Source organism: Scardinius erythrophthalmus (assembly GCF_964197995.2).
Source record: "Scardinius erythrophthalmus genome assembly, chromosome: 8".
Lineage (NCBI taxonomy): Eukaryota > Metazoa > Chordata > Actinopteri > Cypriniformes > Leuciscidae > Scardinius > Scardinius erythrophthalmus.
The window spans coordinates 44,310,343-44,326,104 of NC_138228.1; the positions used below are offsets into that span (position 1 = coordinate 44,310,343).

General features: G+C 35.8%; 1 protein-coding gene across 1 annotated transcript; it reads left to right on the forward strand.

The window, feature by feature from the left end:
- The first annotated feature begins 743 nt into the window (after nt 1–743).
- Nucleotides 744–15,753, forward strand: blvrb (biliverdin reductase B). Its single transcript, XM_081372588.1, has 5 exons — nt 744–953; nt 12,710–12,871; nt 14,418–14,507; nt 14,612–14,743; nt 15,076–15,753. The coding sequence occupies exons 1-5, from the start codon at nt 869–871 to the stop codon at nt 15,228–15,230; spliced, it is 624 nt and encodes a 207-aa protein (XP_081228714.1). The 5' UTR covers nt 744–868; the 3' UTR covers nt 15,231–15,753.
- Nucleotides 15,754–15,762: the final 9 nt, after the last annotated feature.

Here is a 15,762-nt window from a genome sequence, read left to right on the forward strand (position 1 = left end):
ATGTGTGGCGTGAGAGCGTGTGAAAAGTGTCAATTGCGTGAGTCAGTCTCACGCTCAATGCGTGAGAGTTGGCAGCCCTATTAACCACAAACCAGCATGAGACTTCAAGTCTTTTAAATAAATGATTCTCTCTTCTCTCTTCTTTTGGTATAGAATAAAATACCAGTTCAGGGTTCCTCTTTCGGCTGTTGTTGCAGCCAACTGCACAACATATTGCAGCATTACTGAGACCGCCGCGGTCGCAAAGATGGCGGCGCAAAGCTACAGTGACGTCATGTGAATCGAATAGCTAGTTATAAATTATCGTATTAAAATGAACTAGAAGTGTGAAAAGTCCAAAAACCACTACATTTAATGGCTGATTATAACCCATTATATTCTGAAAGGTATCAAAATACGAAGTCATATTTTAGTGAGCTATTTAGAAGTCATTTCACCTTTAAAAACTAAGAGCTCGATTCAGTTATAGGCGTGTTACATCAGAGATGGTTTGGTTACATTAATTCACCCACCCACCGACAAGTCCCGCCCTTAACCTGGTCATTCTTTGCTATGATTGGTTAGCGCTAGTTACGAGCATTCAACGATTGGACAGATCAGAAGTCATTTATGTAGCCGTAGAAACAACAGCAAACAGAGATCAAATCAAGGGCGTGGCTTATCAGAATTCTAGGGGGGACAAAAAAACGCCCCTTTAGTTCTTCTGACAGAGGAGTTACGTATCATACATGACAGCACAGCAGTGACATTAGCATTCAAGATCAGGATTTCAGCTAGACATAGCCTACTGCTAGTGTCTGAGCGTGGGGTTGTACAGCAAAATCTCGTTTCCAAGTGCAATCGACTAAGAGCCTTTCTACTCGCCGATATGTCTGATGCTATAAAAAATGTGGCAATATTCGGCTGCACGGGGATGACGGGGTTAGCGACCTTACCTATCGCAGTGACCGCAGGTAAACACTTACACAATGATATCTGGGACAGAGCTGATGTTTTAAACTTCTCCTGTGCTTCGCAATATTTCAGTGCACCAGCTGTCTTTGACCTAGCAAAGACCTTGTAAAACAGAAACTGTTGTGTCGAAAGTTGAAGTTAATAATGAAAACAGGATGAAAATGAAATGAAAATGTGAATGAAAACAGGATTTACATTGTCTTTATGAGTTGTATGTTAACAAGTGTTGAACTTGCATTTTCCGTGTATCGGCATTTCGTTGTTAAAATTATATATTTGTTTTGCTCCCACTTCATACATTGAGATCACGAGACTTTTGCGAAACCTCTTAGTCATGTATAATAACTAATCTGCTGAGTCACAAGAGTATGCATTTTAAAGATAAGCATAAGTTACACCTTCTTGTCTGTTTTTATCTGGACGTTGCAGAGGTCTGAATCCGTTTGCCTCCACTTTAGCTGGATTATTGTCGTTTTTGTTTAGAGTAAATAGCTATAGATTTTCATTAATATGATACAAATTGGTGCCAAAATAGTGGTCAATTTTCTTTTTAAATAAATTTTAAGTGAACATTCAGTGAAAATATGATAATCTCAATTTCATGGATTTTAAAATAATTATTGATTATTTTGGCTTTTCTTAGCTTGATTCACAAAATTTGATTGATAGTTGGGAAATCTTATGCACTGTAAAAAAAAAGTTGTCTCAACTAATTATTATTTAGTAACTAGTAGTTCCACAGAATTTTTACATTCACTCAATTTCTCTCTTCAAAGTGTTGCTTCAATTGTTATTTTTTAGTTGGCCCAAACTTGACTCCAAATTAAAAACGTATGTTTGCTCAACTAGTTTTATAGTTCATTCATCTAAAATGTTTTAGTTGGCCCAAACTTGACTCCAAATTAAAAACGTATGTTTGCTCAACTAGTTTTATAGTTCATTCATCTAAAATGTTTTAGTTGGCCCAAACTTGACTCCAAATTTAAAAACGTATGTTTACTCAACTAGTTTTATAGTTCATTCATCTAAAAAGTTTTAGTTGGCCCAAACTTGACTCCAAATTTAAAAAAGTAGGCTATGTTTGCTCAACTAGTTTTATAGTTCATTCATCTAAAATGTTTTAGTTGGCCCAAACTTGACTCCAAATTTTAAAAAAGTATCTTTGCTCAACTAGTTTTATAGTTCATTCATCTAAAATGTTTTAGTTGGCCCAAACTTGACTCCAAATTTAAAAAAGTGTGTTTGCTCAACTAGTTTTATAGTTCATTCATCTAAAATGTTTTAGTTGGCCCAAACTTGACTCCAAATTTTAAAAAAGTATCTTTGCTCAACTAGTTTTATAGTTCATTCAACTAAAAAGTTTTAGTTGGCCCAAACTTGACTCCAAATTTAAAAAAGTATGTTTGCTCAACTAGTTTTATAGTTCATTCATCTAAAAAGTTTTAGTTGGCCCAAACTTGACCCCAAATTTAAAAAAGTAGGCTATGTTTGCTCAACTAGTTTTATAGTTCATTCATCTAAAATGTTTTAGTTGGCCCAAACTTGACTCCAAATTAAAAACGTATGTTTGCTCAACTAGTTTTATAGTTCATTCATCTAAAATGTTTTAGTTGGCCCAAACTTGACTCCAAATTTTAAAAAAGTATCTTTGCTCAACTAGTTTTATAGTTCATTCAACTAAAAAGTTTTAGTTGGCCCAAACTTGACTCCAAATTAAAAACGTATGTTTGCTCAACTAGTTTTATAGTTCATTCAACTAAAATGTTTTAGTTGGCCCAAACTTGACTCCAAATTTAAAAAAGTATGTTTGCTCAACTAGTTTTATAGTTCATTCATCTAAAATGTTTTAGTTGGCCCAAACTTGACTCCAAATTAAAAAAAGTATGTTTGCTCAACTAGTTTTATAGTTCATTCATCTAAAATGTTTTAGTTGGCCCAAACTTGACTCCAAATTTAAAAAAGTATGTTTGCTCAACTAGTTTTATAGTTCATTCATCTAAAAAGTTTTAGTTGGCCCAAACTTGACCCCAAATTTAAAAAAGTAGGCTATGTTTGCTCAACTAGTTTTATAGTTCATTCATCTAAAATGTTTTAGTTGGCCCAAACTTGACTCCAAATTAAAAACGTATGTTTGCTCAACTAGTTTTATAGTTCATTCATCTAAAATGTTTTAGTTGGCCCAAACTTGACTCCAAATTTTAAAAAAGTATCTTTGCTCAACTAGTTTTATAGTTCATTCAACTAAAAAGTTTTAGTTGGCCCAAACTTGACTCCAAATTAAAAACGTATGTTTGCTCAACTAGTTTTATAGTTCATTCAACTAAAATGTTTTAGTTGGCCCAAACTTGACTCCAAATTTAAAAAAGTATGTTTGCTCAACTAGTTTTATAGTTCATTCATCTAAAATGTTTTAGTTGGCCCAAACTTGACTCCAAATTAAAAAAAGTATGTTTGCTCAACTAGTTTTATAGTTCATTCATCTAAAATGTTTTAGTTGGCCCAAACTTGACTCCAAATTTAAAAAAGTATGTTTGCTCAACTAGTTTTATAGTTCATTCATCTAAAATGTTTTAGTTGGCCCAAACTTGACTCCAAATTTAAAAAAGTATGTTTGCTCAACTAGTTTTATAGTTCATTCAACTAAAATGTTTTAGTTGGCCCAAACTTGACTCCAAATTTAAAAAAGTATGTTTGCTCAACTAGTTTTATAGTTCATTCATCTAAAATGTTTTAGTTGGCCCAAACTTGACTCCAAATTTAAAAAAGTATGTTTGCTCAACTAGTTTTATAGTTCATTCATCTAAAATGTTTTAGTTGGCCCAAACTTGACTCCAAATTTAAAAAAGTATGTTTGCTCAACTAGTTTTATAGTTCATTCATCTAAAATGTTTTAGTTGGCCCAAACTTGACTCCAAATTTAAAAAAGTATGTTTGCTCAACTAGTTTTATAGTTCATTCATCTAAAATGTTTTAGTTGGCCCAAACTTGACTCCAAATTTAAAAAAGTGTGTTTGCTCAACTAGTTTTATAGTTCATTCATCTAAAATGTTTTAGTTGGCCCAAACTTGACTCCAAATTTTAAAAAAGTATCTTTGCTCAACTAGTTTTATAGTTCATTCAACTAAAAAGTTTTAGTTGGCCCAAACTTGACTCCAAATTTAAAAAAGTATGTTTGCTCAACTAGTTTTATAGTTCATTCATCTAAAAAGTTTTAGTTGGCCCAAACTTGACCCCAAATTTAAAAAAAGTAGGCTATGTTTGCTCAACTAGTTTTATAGTTCATTCATCTAAAATGTTTTAGTTGGCCCAAACTTGACTCCAAATTAAAAACGTATGTTTGCTCAACTAGTTTTATAGTTCATTCATCTAAAATGTTTTAGTTGGCCCAAACTTGACTCCAAATTTTAAAAAAGTATCTTTGCTCAACTAGTTTTATAGTTCATTCAACTAAAAAGTTTTAGTTGGCCCAAACTTGACTCCAAATTAAAAACGTATGTTTGCTCAACTAGTTTTATAGTTCATTCAACTAAAATGTTTTAGTTGGCCCAAACTTGACTCCAAATTTAAAAAAGTATGTTTGCTCAACTAGTTTTATAGTTCATTCATCTAAAATGTTTTAGTTGGCCCAAACTTGACTCCAAATTAAAAAAAGTATGTTTGCTCAACTAGTTTTATAGTTCATTCATCTAAAATGTTTTAGTTGGCCCAAACTTGACTCCAAATTTAAAAAAGTATGTTTGCTCAACTAGTTTTATAGTTCATTCATCTAAAATGTTTTAGTTGGCCCAAACTTGACTCCAAATTTTAAAAAGTATGTTTGCTCAACTAGTTTTATAGTTCATTCAACTAAAATGTTTTAGTTGGCCCAAACTTGACTCCAAATTTAAAAAAGTATGTTTGCTCAACTAGTTTTATAGTTCATTCATCTAAAATGTTTTAGTTGGCCCAAACTTGACTCCAAATTTAAAAAAGTATGTTTGCTCAACTAGTTTTATAGTTCATTCATCTAAAATGTTTTAGTTGGCCCAAACTTGACTCCAAATTTAAAAAAGTATGTTTGCTCAACTAGTTTTATAGTTCATTCAACTAAAATGTTTTAGTTGACCCAAACTTGACTCCAAATTAAAAACGTATGTTTGCTCAACTAGTTTTATAGTTCATTCATCTAAAATGTTTTAGTTGACCCAAACTTGACTCCAAATTTAAAAAAGTATGTTTGCTCAACTAGTTTTATAGTTCATTCATCTAAAATGTTTTAGTTGGCCCAAACTTGACGCCAAATTAAAAACGTATGTTTGCTCAACTAGTTTTATAGTTCATTCATCTAAAATGTTTTAGTTGGCCCAAACTTGACTCCAAATTTAAAAAAGTATGTTTGCTCAACTAGTTTTATAGTTCATTCATCTAAAATGTTTTAGTTGGCCCAAACTTGACTCCAAATTTAAAAAAGTATGTTTGCTCAACTAGTTTTATAGTTCATTCAACTAAAATGTTTTAGTTGGCCCAAACTTGACTCCAAATTTAAAAAAGTATGTTTGCTCAACTAGTTTTATAGTTCATTCATCTAAAATGTTTTAGTTGGCCCAAACTTGACTCCAAATTTAAAAACCTATGTTTGCTCAACTAGTTTTATAGTTCATTCAACTAAAATGTTTTAATCAGGATTCAATATTTTGGTGTAAGAACTGATTTTCCTGTTAAAACAAAACTCACCCTGCAATAACGCCATAAAATGCACCCTGGACAGCGGACAACAAAGGCAGAGCACAGAACCTTGTACTGCCCAAACTTATCTCATTGTTCCCCTGTTTGACTTCAACTCATCCCCCCTCTCCCTCCTCAAGGCACTGAAAGTTCATTAAGAATGTCTATATATCACATATGATGTATCTTGTGAATATGTTGTTTTTCCTTTTCATGTTTGGTGTCATTTTAAAGGGCACAGTGCGATTGGTAAAATGGTCTTAATTTCATTGCAGTCATTGGTTTAATGAAAAAGATTGAAGAACTTAGGAGAATCCTGTATCTCCTCTCTGGCTGATATCTCTTTACGATATCTCAAGAAACCAGGTGCTACCCCCCTGGGGTACATGGATTGGCCCAACCAACTCTAAACAACATTTGTTTAACCCCTTTTGTTCTGGTCTGGTATTTAAGGTGAGGGGACAGAGCAATCATTGGGAATCTTTTACCGGGATCATCCCCCACACAGTAATGCATGGCAGTATTTTCCTGTTGGAAAATCCTGACACATTACTGTGTGTCTTTGTCAGGAGAACATTGCTTACTTTTAGATTCATCTTTGAGTAAATGTATATTTGAATTGGCTTTTAATAAATTACTTCTGTAATTGGCATAATACATTTTTACCTGACAAATAAATGTTACATCTTGATTTATTCTGAGGTATTCTGAAATCATTATTTTAATATATTTAAGGAGGCTGGTGCTACCGCAAACTTAGTTAAGGTAGGTCAAACTACAGGCACATGAATGAACGGAGCAGTAGGCACGTCATCTTGGAGACCTGTTGATTTCTGTCTATCACTGGTTTAGCAAGTTGTATGGAAATGGCTAAAATAAACTACACTCTCTAGTCCGTAAGCAGTAGGCGACTGACTTTAGGGGTATATTAGCAAACCCTACATCCTCTGACTCAAATCAGAATTAACAAGTTTGTGTCCGTGAGAAACACGAATTGGCCGACGTGATCTCTGTGCGGCATTCGGGTCCATAACGTATTAATAACTGAAAGTATGGGATAATCAGGATAATCAAAGATCTAAATTAATTCATAATCGATGTTTATGATTAATTTCTAATCAGAAATACGATCTAAATTTGATTATCATTTGAAATTGGAGTCAGAGCAAACGTAGAGCTAAAGTAATACTAAAACTAAGTTCCAATAGATTAAGTGAACTTCACTGGAGCGCTGAAAAGACATACACGCTTTAAACCTTCGCCAGGCCGTTGGATTCCGTCGTTGGGCCAATGGGTGGTCCTTACAAAGTGGTGACAGTCCCTCCGTGATTCTCCAGGTTGCGAGTGTCTTTTCAGCGAAATATTGGGACTTGCAACAAGTAAGAGAAAAAAGATGTCCTTCTCTTTCTTCAGCCGTTTGGTAAGTCAATTCTCTTTTGCCTTTTAGAAGTGTTGAGGGAAAATTCAGACGCACCTCACATAGACACATTTGTAGAATGGGTCGGCATACCCAGTTAGACCGGAGAACGCAAAATCTGGTGGGGCTTGAGAATTAGATAAAACCACATATCAGGGACATGATAGCGGCAGCGTAGATGAGAAATGACATCCCTTGCTTTAACTTTACCTCCTTGTTTGCCAAAGCAACAAGTGATGAAACCTAAATTGGGATAACATCATCCAAATTTTATTCTGGTACTCAACAGAGGGTTGAAACTAAAAACTTAAATTCTGAGATAAATAATGTTGTTACATTTAATTATTTGCTTTGTTGCAACAACATTGCAACACTGGAAATAAGAAAATGGTCACGCTAACTTGTGAAAAAATCTTGTGATTTGATGAGCTAAAAGATAACAAGTAAAATTGTCTCACTTGAATCCTTTGTGTGTGAAGTGTAAAGTTGGACAAAACAGTGCAATGCAATTAGAATATTTCAAAAGAAATTATCTGGGAAAATGATTCCAGTCCTAGAGAACAGCTGCTATGCAGGAGTCCTAGGCTGAAATTTGGAAAAATACGCTAAATTTTAAAACTGATGCATATAATGACAATTATTGTGTTACTAGAGGCTTGTAACCAGGCCTGATAGTGTCAGAGGACATGCACAGCTTGTCCTTATCTTATGAGATAATTTAGACAAAGACCTATATGAATTACATCAAAGTAATCATGGTTCTTTGAAAATCTTTTAATAGTGTCAAAAAGTTCATGACTGATGTCCCGTATATGGTTTAAACAACACCATTTAAGGCTCAGTCTTATAAAACATAGCTTTTAATTTGGTTTTATCGCAGACTTTGCAATCACTGCATTATTGTATGCTTTCGAGGTCTCAAAAGAGACTGATAAAAGCAACAAACCATAAAACAATCTTGGCGCCCTCCATGAGACCTGTTTGTCCAACCTTTCTTTCATATTTAAATAAGATTCTTAAAAGAATGCAACTGATAACATCTCAGCCTAAAAAAAGATAATTGTGTCCAATTCTAAATTGTAGTCACAAAAATCTTTAAATTGAGCAATGATTTGACCCATGTTTCTCAATGCCTGCAGTCCATTGAATGTTCACAGCATCGAAGCAGCTGTAACTGGTTTCCAGTTTGGGTTGTTGCTGTGTACACAATGCTAATGCCAGCACAGCTGGAGCTGCAGGGCCAATCACCTTCTAAAAGATCAGTGAGAAGATAACAAGTCAGTTTGGACAAATTACTCAGTAGAAACCCCCGAGACCAGTAAATAAAATTGGTTTGATTTATACAATTTTATAAAATATAATTTATATTATGACCAGATTGTAATATATATTATATTGTAATGGCCAAGAATGGCTTTAATCTCGTGATGATTCAGCATTGGGTTAGAAGAAAAAAGAATGTTTAATGAGAATTAAAAGAATCAGAATGTAGAAAGATGGTACGTGTATGTAGGGAACAAGAAGGAGGAACACTACTAGTGTTGGGAGGAATGAGATAATAAATGGTTAGAGAAAGTATTGGTAAGAAAGGAAACTGAAAGGAAGAATGAATCAGAAAGAATTTCTTTACCTTCTATTTGTGCAAGAATCTTTAATGAGAGAAATTAATGCTCAGTATATACCAACTAAAATGATCAACCTGATTACCATGTCTTAAATGTCCATCCAAATCCACAGGATGATTTCATTTTGATCTAATAGATCTTTAACCCAGTAACAAGGGGAGGTACAAATTTAAATTTTCTCTTGCAACAAAACCACAAACAAAGTGGTGCAAGTGTTAAACTCCTCTCTAGGAGCTTCATCTCACATGGGATCTGATCAGGAAAGGTATTTTACTGTACATGTAAGAACAGTTGTGTGAATTTAAATATCAGGCAGAAAATCTACAGTCTTTATGGACCACAGAGATCCAAATGGTCAAGAGTTGAATGGCACCATAAATTCCAAAGGCTAAAACAAACAAGCACAGCACCACCCCTGGTGATCTAATTGCTCTAAACACAGATCTGGCTAGTGTAAATAAACAACATCATGTAAAGAGATTTCCCTAGCAGACCTGAGGGTCCTAATGCTCACAACACAGCAGACTGTTTGATTTTAGATGCAATAGCAGTCAGATCTGACTATTATCACTGTTTAATTGACCTTTTCTTTGCAAACACATGATCATGAGAATGATACATGTCTTTGTAAACAAAAACAAATTTTCTTCTAATGGCGTAAAATCTTAACAGATCAAAGCCATCAGTAACAACTGTCTGGCTAAAGCCATCAAATAAATATTGAGATAGACCATCTATCTTAAATGCAATTTGTATAAAGGCTCAAGATTAAACTGTGTTTTCCTCTCTAGGTCTATTTCCCTACAGGCTGACAAATGACTTTCTTTAGAACCAGATTCCACAAGGGTCTGGTTCTGCCTGCCTTAAGCAGGACACACAACTTTACATTAGGAGATGGGGGTGGAGAAACTTCCAAGGGGCCGCTCACACCTCACAACACTACAGAAGCAGCTCCTGTATGTGGCCTCCCGGTGTAGCACTGGAACTAAATTATGCAACACAAATTATGGTAGGATAAAACACCACCCATCTCCTGTACACAAACATACACAATACACACCATCACTATGGCAATCTTAGAACATCTCTACCTGGCATAGATCATAAGACTAACCAGGCCAAAATTATTCACATCATGCAATACATCATTTACCTTCATACATATAGGACAAGGAAAATTATTTTAATAATTTCTTTTCAGCATTACAGTCTTGTCAACTTCCTGTATGTAAATACTGTGCTGTGCATAGGACATGCATGGCTGTGGTCACACATCAATTGATTTAAATCCACATAAAAAATCTTATTGAGACCTATTAATCAATGCAACTGGTCTTTGGACAAAATATTTTTTATGTCCAGTCGTTAGCGTTGTTGCAAACCAGGAGGGCCCCCTAGTTTCCAACAAATGACTAATGACAATGATCTAAACAGCTAAATTTAAAATACAGGCATTTCTATTTGTCAACTGAACAATTCAGACCTGCACTATTGAGTGTGACCTAGCCTGTAAATCAAATGCACAGAGGATGATTACAAAAGTTAAACCAGAAATTTAAATCTCTGTTTCTATACATTTCATTCTCTAATTGAATCGATTAAAACATTAAGTTTCATTGATGATTTGCACTTATAACAACTAATGTAGACAATTTTACAATTATGAAATTGTGTATTTCCATGTTTAATTATGTGATATACTCTAATTACTCTAATTATGCATAACACTAGTAAATATACTAGTTATGGTGACTTTCTGCTACCCGTCCTTGATTCATCCAGACCAAGTCTAAATCCCACTACCAGATCATTGCGGTAGTGAAGAATTTGGTGATCAAATTACACATGTTCATTAAATATATGATTTTGAAAAAGAGACCATATTTACCACTCGCACCTTTGACTTTTGGGTTTCATATTTTTGAGTACATCATGTTTTGTTATCTTGTGTTCTTGTGTTTATCCAATAACTTTTCCTCATCTTACAATAACCACAAATACATCAGTGTTCAATTATTGCATGGTCATTCAAAAGTTGTTCAGGTGTCTTACACGCAGTGGAGCGTCATCAGTGAAATGATTCCTTCAACAATGGAGTTCTGATCTACCCGGCAAATGAAACCTTCTGCTTGAAGGTGACCGAGGACTTCTCAAATGGTCAGTTAAAACATCCTAGGGAGGACAAAGATGTTTCCGCAAAGCGTTATAATGACACTTTCCAATGACACTTTCTGATCATGCTGACCAAAGCAAACAGACTTGATACAACGAGATCATTCTACAGACTGAATACCAACGCAGCCAAGTGCAGGTGGAAGCGAACCCGGCCAAGAGGGTCATGACACCCAGTCCGGCTGCTGCAGCATCCACGAATTCTGCCACGCTTTCATTTTAATGTTCAACCTGTCTTAATGCTGTTATTTCAGGTGACGACTGGATTCCTGCACCAATCGACGAACGCTGCAAACTACAGTGGTCAGCCCTATATGAACACTCAGAGAATAACACTGAAAATGTGGCAACAGGAAAATGTCCAAAACATGTCCCCTTAGGCCTGATCTAAATCTGTCCCAAGGGGCCAGGGGCCGTCTGTAAGAACTGATTTTCCTGTTAAAACAAAACTCACCCTGCAATAACGCCATAAAATGCACCCTGGACAGCGGACAACAAAGGCAGAGCACAGAACCTTGTACTGCCCAAACTTATCTCATTGTTCCCCTGTTTGACTTCAACTCATCCCCCCTCTCCCTCCTCAAGGCACTGAAAGTTCATTAAGAATGTCTATATATCACATATGATGTATCTTGTGAATATGTTGTTTTTCCTTTTCATGTTTGGTGTCATTTTAAAGGGCACAGTGCGATTGGTAAAATGGTCTTAATTTCATTGCAGTCATTGGTTTAATGAAAAAGATTGAAGAACTTAGGAGAATCCTGTATCTCCTCTCTGGCTGATATCTCTTTACGATATCTCAAGAAACCAGGTGCTACCCCCCTGGGGTACATGGATTGGCCCAACCAACTCTAAACAACATTTGTTTAACCCCTTTTGTTCTGGTCTGGTATTTAAGGTGAGGGGACAGAGCAATCATTGGGAATCTTTTACCGGGATCATCCCCCACACAGTAATGCATGGCAGTATTTTCCTGTTGGAAAATCCTGACACATTACTGTGTGTCTTTGTCAGGAGAACATTGCTTACTTTTAGATTCATCTTTGAGTAAATGTATATTTGAATTGGCTTTTAATAAATTACTTCTGTAATTGGCATAATACATTTTTACCTGACAAATAAATGTTACATCTTGATTTATTCTGAGGTATTCTGAAATCATTATTTTAATATATTTAAGGAGGCTGGTGCTACCGCAAACTTAGTTAAGGTAGGTCAAACTACAGGCACATGAATGAACGGAGCAGTAGGCACGTCATCTTGGAGACCTGTTGATTTCTGTCTATCACTGGTTTAGCAAGTTGTATGGAAATGGCTAAAATAAACTACACTCTCTAGTCCGTAAGCAGTAGGCGACTGACTTTAGGGGTATATTAGCAAACCCTACATCCTCTGACTCAAATCAGAATTAACAAGTTTGTGTCCGTGAGAAACACGAATTGGCCGACGTGATCTCTGTGCGGCATTCGGGTCCATAACGTATTAATAACTGAAAGTATGGGATAATCAGGATAATCAAAGATCTAAATTAATTCATAATCGATGTTTATGATTAATTTCTAATCAGAAATACGATCTAAATTTGATTATCATTTGAAATTGGAGTCAGAGCAAACGTAGAGCTAAAGTAATACTAAAACTAAGTTCCAATAGATTAAGTGAACTTCACTGGAGCGCTGAAAAGACATACACGCTTTAAACCTTCGCCAGGCCGTTGGATTCCGTCGTTGGGCCAATGGGTGGTCCTTACATTGGCATAATCATCCTGACCAAACAGCCATCTTGCATGATCTATTTTGCCGATTCTTCTCACGTCTTCGATTATTTGCGGTCCCAGGTTACAGTGTGACTGTGCTGGTGAGAGACGCTGCAAGGCTTCCTTCAGACCACAAGGCCTCCAGAGTGGTAGTGGGAGATGTTCTGAACAAAGAAGATGTGAAGAAGACCCTGGAGGGTCAGGATGCAGTCATCATCATTCTGGGGACAAGAAATGATCTCAGTGAGTTTACTTAACCTAAAAACAAATTCACTTAGTAATGTAGCTATTTTTGTCCTTATATACACACCAGTACAAGACATGAATGAATTTTACTCAAAATTTGAGGTAACGTCTGCATGAAAACACTATTTTATTTACGTAATTCGATGTCATTTAGGGTGTGTTCACACTTGTAGTTCGGTTCGCTTGGTTCGTTTGGTCCGGACCAAAAAATTAGTCCTGGTCCGCCTAGCATTCACATTGGCATTTTAACACCGAACCTAAAGGCATCCGGTTATGTTCACAACCTGATTGGGCGATTTTTATTACGTACTGTATATTTTGCAACAGACCTTACCGAACATCCAAAACAATGCTGTGTGCTGGGCTAAATGCGCATGGTATACATATGATGGTATTTTGACCAGCTGGGAACTCGTGAAGAGCTTATAAAATGTGTAAAGGAGTCAAAATAGCGACAGGAATCCCTCCATCACACACAAACGAAGATCTGCTGCTGGGAGACGCGGTTCTGATGCCTGTACTGAATAGGGCTGGGCAAAAAAAAAGATTTTTCGATTAATCGTTTTTTAAAATGTGGTCGATTCAAAATCGATTCTCAAAAGCCACAAATCGATCTTTTTTTCCATATTTGTTTATCTATCACCCAAAAGCCAGTATTAGCACTGTTTATAGCCTTGCAGTCTCCATGTTACAGCTAATGCTGTGAGATTTTATGTGTTTTATCTTAAACATAAAATAACCTGATCCTGATTGATCAAAGCATGTGACTGTTCTGACTTGTCAATTTTCGGCATATATTTTTCATCTCGTATCAAAACCCTGTCTATTCATTGTATGCATTTGAAGTTGGGTTATATACCCAAGTGTCCCTAAAATAAAAAGAGTTTAATATACAGGTTTGTGGCTCTTAATTTCTTTTTATTAATTAACCACTTGTAAACTTATGTTCACTGTTCTTTTTTATAAATATAGGATTTTTATTAAATCTATTTTCATTGAGTCGATTCTTGGAATCGAAATCGAATTTGGAATCAAAATCAAATCGAGAATCGAAATCGAATCGAATTTAGAGCTTGCGAATCGAAATCAAATTGAATTGGAACATCTGAATCAATACCCAACCCTAGTACTGAACCGTAATGGGCAACATCATCGTGACTATGATGAGAAAAAACAGGTGTGCTTGAGCATTCTGTCCTTTTTAGGGTCGCATCTTGTGACATCATGTCCCGTGTTGTGTTCATATATCATTCGAACCGCATCAGAGTTTGTTTGGAAGTGGGCCGAGACCCATCTTTTCAGGAGTCTCGGCCCGCTTGTTTGGTCCGCTCCAGGGTTCAGATGGCAGCGCTCACACATGTTCAGATGAAACGCACTAACAAAGCAATCACAGCAGGGTCTGTTTTAATCGAATTAAAAGATGCCGAGTGTGAACAAACCCTAGAGTAAAAAAGTAGGATGGGACTTGACTTTATTGACTTTGACACTAATTGATTGAACTAACTGCACATTATTAACTTGTTCTATGAAATTTTGTTTGCTGGTCCCACAACAATGATGTCTGAGGGAACACGGAACATTCTGGAGGTCATGAAAGCTCGTGGAATCCGCAAAGTTGTTGCATGCATGTCAGGTATCAATGTCTGAGGTGTTTCGATCCATATTTCTCCTTCATTAGTGTGTAAGTGCATACTTGCATATGAAGAATTTGTCATCTCTCTCTTTCTCTTTTCACAGCGTTCCTCCTGTGGGATCGTGCCAGAGTTCCTCCTCGTCTGGTGCCGGTCACTGAAGATCATGACAGAATGTACACTGTCCTGAAGCAGTCAGGACTGGACTATATAGCAGTCATGCCTCCACATATTGCTGGTAATTAGCATTAAGTGACCTACATCCCTAAAATATGAATTTCAGTTAAGTCATGAAACTCTAGATGGCGCAGGCGGATAGGTCCTTACATTTCAAGAAAATCACATCATTGCCACAAGGCACAAGCTGATTGGCTTCTGCTGATCCTGCAGCCAATGAGATTGCTTTCTCAACATTTAAATAGTCTGGTTTATTGTTTGTTGTAAGCCAGTCCTGTCATGATTGAATTGTGTTTAGAATTGCTGTTTTGGTTTGTTATATTTTGCTGTCAGGACCTTCAGCACCAACAGTTGATCAAGAAATACTTTGATTAATATTTGTTGTCTTTCCAGATGACAAGCCTCTGACTGAAAAATACACCGTGACTGAGAACATGTTAAAAGGAAGAGTCATCTCCAAATATGACCTGGGCCATTACTTTGTCAAGTGCCTTTCCACTTCTGAATGGGATGGAAAGACAATCGGAGTTAGTGGAGATTATAGTTAATCTACTTAGGGCTTAGTTTAAGTGCACTCAATAAGTTAAGTGTATTTTGCACTGTCCAAAATGACTTTATTTTTGAGAGGCTGTTCACTGCGGATAACTTGACATCCAGCTCCCCCTCTCTGGATGTAATGGGTGGAGCTTAAACGTCTGTTTCTATAAACAGAACTAAGTCAAGCTCCACCCATTATGTCCAGAGAGGGGGAGCTGGACATCATTTGGCTCTGCAGTGAGCAACATATGTTAACTGAGAAAGATTTTTGATTCTGATAGTTTTTTTTTTTTCATGAACACATATGCTGCAAAGCAATAATTGTACTCTTAGTTAATCATCGTTTAGAAATGTATTAAAATGTTATTTTTTACTTACTGAAAAACAGATGGTTGGATGGAAAAATTACTCTCTGTTTTTGTTTTGCCTTATAAAACATTGAATTAAAATCCAGGTTATGTAATGTGCCTAATAATGTAGATTTTTTTTATTTTCTGTTTTTAAAATAAAGATTTTCGTGCTTGTTTTTCTTGTTACTTATGT

Coding starts and splice junctions, on each gene's coding strand:
- blvrb (XM_081372588.1), top strand. CDS start 869: ATGTCTGATGCTATAAAAAATGTGGCAATATTCGGCTGCACGGGGATG. Junction 954..12,709: donor ACCTATCGCAGTGACCGCAG/GTAAACACTTAC, acceptor TTGCGGTCCCAG/GTTACAGTGTGACTGTGCTG. Junction 12,872..14,417: donor GGGGACAAGAAATGATCTCA/GTGAGTTTACTT, acceptor TTTTGTTTGCTG/GTCCCACAACAATGATGTCT.